This window comes from Austrofundulus limnaeus, unplaced genomic scaffold (assembly GCF_001266775.1).
Source record: "Austrofundulus limnaeus strain Quisiro unplaced genomic scaffold, Austrofundulus_limnaeus-1.0 Scaffold635, whole genome shotgun sequence".
Lineage (NCBI taxonomy): Eukaryota > Metazoa > Chordata > Actinopteri > Cyprinodontiformes > Rivulidae > Austrofundulus > Austrofundulus limnaeus.
In genome coordinates this window covers 118,223-124,076 of record NW_013953037.1, presented here as the reverse complement: position 1 = coordinate 124,076, position 5,854 = coordinate 118,223, and the positions used below count along the sequence as shown (strand labels likewise).

At 40.0% G+C, this 5,854-nt stretch overlaps 1 protein-coding gene across 1 annotated transcript in view; it reads right to left on the bottom strand.

Moving 5' to 3' along the window:
• pcgf3 (polycomb group ring finger 3) overlaps nt 1–5,854 on the bottom strand; it is a gene marked incomplete in the record, with an annotated part of 60,135 nt that overhangs the window by 40,199 nt on the left and 14,082 nt on the right. Inside the window, 1 exon segment of the mRNA XM_014027328.1 lies at nt 2,993–3,099. Coding sequence (XP_013882782.1) covers nt 2,993–3,007 — 15 coding nt within the window.

Here is a 5,854-nt window from a genome sequence, read left to right as displayed (position 1 = left end):
ATACAAAAAGTAAAAAATAAATAAATAAATCTTTATATATACACGGTTTTACCCATTTTGTCACATAACTGGCAGATTTTCTTTTGATCTTGGCTCAGCCAAAGTGAAACAGGAAGTGACATCAAAGGGGAACTCTTTGAGAAATGAAACTCTCTGGTGTTTATTTATAAAAACATTATTTGAACTCTAACTCTTCATCATCTCTGATAGACTCAAAAATTCAGTCTGTTAGCTGTCGTAACAACGCTCCGTTCACATGCAGACATTCCCCTTTTACATCACTTCCTGTTTCTTCACATCCAAATATCTCAACAACTGTTCCTCTCAGCAACGTGAAAATTGTTTTAGACTAAGTCATTAATGTTATCTCTCCAAAAAATGCATTCATATTTATTACAAAAATGTGATGACACAGAGGCTTTAAAGGGGTTAGTAGAGTAATTTGTCCTCATGGAACTGCCGTAGCTTCTGCAACAAAGATGCTTGTTTCACATTTTTCACTTCCCAAAATCCAAAGCTCTTAATTTACTGATCCGGCTACGCCCCAGCGGCTACAATTAACTTTTTATAGGTTCTGCATCAAAACGAGTCCACTGAGGGGGTTCAAGCAGCAGGGGTCAGATTTATAAAGCTTGTGTACGCCACTTTTCACGCAAAGGTTGTGATTTATAAAGGAAAGGTGCGTGGAAACACGTGTACGCACAGTTTTGTAAATCTGAATTTTTTTTTTACGCCATTTTCGTCTTTTGGCCGTACGTTCACTTTTAATATGGTTTCCACGGAATCCTTTATAAATCCGACCCCTGATTCGTTTCTCTCCTGGAACTGACACCAGATAAGAAATTCAAAAAGCATCAAAGGAGCTTTGATGACTGAGTTTTATTTTATTACGCATGCAGAGCTGCTTCCTGCAGAGCTGCTTCTGCTCCCTGAAGGAAACGTGAGCAGAAGTTCGTCTGCAGTTTGATCCTGATCGCTGCTGCTGCTGCCTCCGACCTGAGCCCACGTCACCGCAGAGGCAGGTGAGTCACTTGGAGCTGGCAGCTACGACTCATTACTGACSTAATAAAATAAAATCTGGAGTCTTCAATCCAACACGCAGCGAGCAGCAGCGGACAGGCTGCGACACGGCCGGTGATTCAGGCTCTGGAAGAYGTAACGAAGCCGAAAGCAAAAGCTGGTTTTGTGTTGAGTAACCGTGGTTTCACCAGCAGCATCGTTAACGAATCGCTGAGTCAGCGCAAAGATTATGTCTTTTAAAACAGCTCAAAATGAGAAAAACAATAATTGAGTCTCATGCAAGAACCGTTCGTGTGCGCAGATTTGTTCTTAGTTGTGCGTACGAGTGATTTAGGAGAATTTGTGGCATTCACCAATGTTTTCATATTCTAAGATTTTTTTCAGATATGAACAAAATTTACGAGTGGTCCAGACCTGTCGTATATTTTACCAGCAGTCAGTCTGCTGTTATCCAGACGGGTTTTCTTCATTAATAACTTTATATTTCGTTAGTTTGAAGATATTTTGAGTTGAAAATAAATCACACTCCATAATTATGTTGACAATAAGTTATTCTGCTTGAATTAGAGTTATAATTTTAAATGTAATAATTTAGACTAACAATATAAATTGTCCGTTCGTCCGTTTTCCGCTGCTTATCCGGGATCGGGTCATGTGGGCAGCAGAGAGACCCCGCTCTCCCCAGCGACACCTTCCAGCTCGTCCTGGGGGACTCCGAGACGTTCCCAGACCAGAGGGGATACATAATCCCTCCAGCGACTCCTGGATTTTCTCCAAAGTGCCAGACTTATTTTGAAAACATTTTAAAATGTTTATTTCAAACCCGCATCTGAGACCACCTGAGACGGCGCAGCGCGCGCGGGGGGTGTACAGTGCGCAGCGCTGTGTCTTCTGAATAAATGAAAATGATTTAACACAGTTGTTTATACTTTTAGCAGCTCTTTTTATTCCACAGCTGACCTGCTAAAAATGACAGATTTTCTTTTCTGGATCTCTGACAGACGGACTTCAATCTCTGAACTCGTAAAGTTTTTCTTTTTAGTATTCGCTGTCATTTTTCATGAATGGACACTTCCTGATATCTGAGGCAGGAAACACAGCCTTAWATGGTGTTTTTGGGGTGGTAATTATGCTAATCTCCTCTCGCGTGCACGAGCAGCTGGATAGAACAGGTGAATTTACGCAGCTCATTTACACACTTTTCCTGAAGATAGAAGAGTTTGTTGAATCTGACGTGACATGTTCGTACGAAGCCTTTGTACGAACAAAAGTAAGAGAAATTTAGGAGAAGAATACGAACATGTTCTTGCATGAGGCCCAATAACTTTGAAGCTGATAACGTTCAATATTTATCAGAAAATTTGTTTCAGTGCAATAAAAGCCAAATATTAATATAAACTTGAGCAGAAATGCAACTTTGGAAATAAAAACCTGAAAATTTGTGCCAAATAACAATTACAGATTTACAATTTTAAAAATGATTTTGGGTTTTTATTTCTGCATCTTCTAGACTTCAACCCAACTTTATTTCATCAAACTGAATCTTTTCTGTTAAATTACAAACATTAAAAAAACAACTGGACTTTACTGATCCGAGCCTCTGACAGTCTGAGCTCAACAAGACAAGACTTATTTGAGCTCAAATAAGCAGCAGAGCTCGGTCCGTTAATGACCGGGTGTGTTTGGTGAATCAGACGCTGAGAAACAACCAAACATCTATTATTTACAGGCTCAACCCTGAAATCCTCTGACTGTGAGAACGGTGCCGGCGTCTAGACGAGATTACACAAAAACACAAACTTCTTCGAAGAAGAAAAAATGATCAAGTCGAGTTTTCAGCAACAGATCACAGTTTTTGTCCATTAATATTTATTTCTTGTAGTCTCCCATAATTTCAGTATTTCCCTGCAGCTTCAGTCATATAAAAGCTTTTTTTTATTAACAACTAAAATAAAAGCGTARCAGGTCGTACCCCTAAAACCGCCATGCGTGGACTGTGGGTGGAGCAGCAGCCACGTCACTTCTGGTCGTGTGTCCGACAGCGTTAGCTGCTCATCGTGGAGAGCCTCTCATCAAAGCCTGGAAACAAACAGAGAACAAAGGTTTACTTTGAAATCTCAAGTATGGCCGCTTATCAATTAATCGTTAGTTGATCGATAAGATCAATCAACTKTAGATTAATCCATTAATCGATAACTTGGATCCCTAGTACAAGTAGTACTTTACAGTGTTTATAAAAGAAAGTGTGAAAACAGTTTCTATGCAGGAAATACCAGGTAGAGCTCAGTTATTATTTGTTCGTGGTGCTCAGAAACATGACGCTTCCTGCGTAGGGCTGCCACAATTAATCGATGACTAATCGATTATTAAAATAATCGATGACTAATTTAATAAATTGATTAATCGTTTTGTTGTTGTTCTTTACTTTGTTTTTCTCTCCAAAACTGCTTTGACACCTTCCACTGCCACGTCTGCCTTTCTGTCCTTGACACACATGCACAGTAGTGGTAACTGGGGTAGGCCGTGGACGTCACAAGACATTATACAGACAGGCTCTGGTATCATGGCTACCTGGCAATGGAGCTTCAAAGTGTGGGATCATTTTAAGAAAATGAAAGAGAAACCTGTGTAATATCTGCAGAGCAGAACTTACCTTCCACAGCAATTATTTTTAGTTAGCATATAGCTAAAATCTAACCATGGTTATATAATAGCAGCTGCATTCTGACGCTATAAGCTCTATGTTTTATATTCAATTAACGTATGATCTGATTGGTCGACTAATCGAATAAATAATCGGTGATTAATCGATTATAAAAATAATCGTTTGTGGCAGCCCTATTCCTGTGTAGTTGAAATTAAAGACAAAATGTCTAATTTAATTACAAACAGTGATGCTCTTGTGGTGAAAAGGAGTTGGACACGGCTGCGCTGAAAGGAAATCCCTGCAAACAGAGCAGTGAGTTAAAGGGTGGTTTTTTGATTTATTTTGTCTGCTAATTCACTGAGTCACTTCAAAAAAAAAAAGATTTATGACCTGAGGAATAAAGTCCTTCAGATTGACAGCGTTTGCTGAATTACATCAGCTAACAGCTGGCAGGTACACACAGAGGCAGACACACACACTTGGGTAAAAACAAAGAGCGCCTGTTGGTCTGCCTGTTGGCCACTGGGCTGTTTGGATTCAGGGTGAATTGGCAGCCAGCTGGAGAGACCAGGACTGAAGGCCTGGAGCCAGGAGGAGAGACCTCTGCTTGTTGTGAAACTCTGGCTTCAATCCAACCCTGGGTCGCAAACACTCAAACACAAACTCAAGTTCCTTCACACACACACAACCACCATCACACAAACACACACACATTGTCTCCTCTTAATTCTGTTTGATGGCCCTGAATCCCCCGCCTCCCCTCCAGGCCAGGACTGGGGGGAAATCAGTCAGACAATAGTGGGGTGGGCCGATCCAAAGAGAAGCAGACCGCGGCGAGCCGGGAGACCAAACACGGCGCCGAGGAGCAGCTCCGCTGGAATAATGGAGCTTTGAGTGGAGGAGGTGACGGCCAGCAGTGGAGTTATTCAAACTAATTTGTCTCAGAGTTCAGACGAAAGAAGAAAAAATGAGCCTTGAACAGAAAGAGCAGCTACAACTGCTGAAACGTTTCAATGTAAAGATAAAAAGAACAGCCGAAAAACAAACAGAAAACATCTGAAGATAAGATTCGTCGTTTTAACCTTAAAGTCAGAGCGAACTGCCAGATATCAGAGATGAGAACATCAAGAACTTTGTCTTCCCAGAAAGATCAATAATCTCTCTTCACAAACAAACTTCAGCACAAGCACTCTGACGTTTCTCCAGTAAATTCTCTTTACTTGGATAAAATTAGAAAATTATTTTAGACATGATGGTGATTCAAGTAAATAAAATCAAAAGGTTTGTTGCAGAGAGAAGCTCAGAGCTAAAGGATCTGAAGACCCATCCATCAGGTCGAGGTGGCMGCAGGTCTTAAAACGGAAACACAGACTTCCCTAGCTTAAAGTACTAAAAGACTAGCTACAAGTGCCAAAACAAAAGTCTAGCTAAAAGTAGCAACAGGTCAGATAAAAGTACCAAACGACTAGCTAAGTGTCAAAAGACTAGCTAAAAGTAGCAAGAGGTCAGGTTAAAGTACCAAATGACTAGCTAAAAGTAGCAACAGGTCATATAAAAGCACCAAAAGACTAGCTAAAAGTGTCAAAAGACTAGCTAAAAGTAGCAACAGGTCAGATAAAAGCACCAAAAGACTAGCTAAAAGTGTCAAAAGACTAGCTAAAAGTAGCAACAGGTCAGATAAAAGTACCAAAAGACTAGCTAAAAGTAGCAACAGGTCAGATAAAAGCACCAAAAGACTAGCTAAAAGTGTCAAAAGACTAGCTAAAAGTAGCAAGAGGTCAGATAAAAGTACCAAAAGACTAGCTAAAAGTAGCAACAGGTCAGATAAAAGTACCAAAAGACTAGCTAAAAGTAGCAACAGGTCAGATAAAAGCACCAAAAGACTAGCTAAAAGTAGCAACAGGTCAGATAAAAGTACCAAAAGACTTTCTAAGTGTCAAAAGACTAGCTAAACGTAGCAAGAGGTCAGATAAAAGTACCAAAAGACTAGCTAAAAGTACCAAAAGACTAGATAAAAGTACCAAAAGACTAGCTAAAAGTGTCAAAAGACTAGCTAAAAGTAGCAAGAGGTCAGATAAAAGTACCAAAAGACTAGCTAAAAGTACCAAAAGACTAGATAAAAGTACCAAAAGACTAGCTAAAAGTGTCAAAAGACTAGCTAAAAGTAGCAAAAGACTAGCTAAAAGT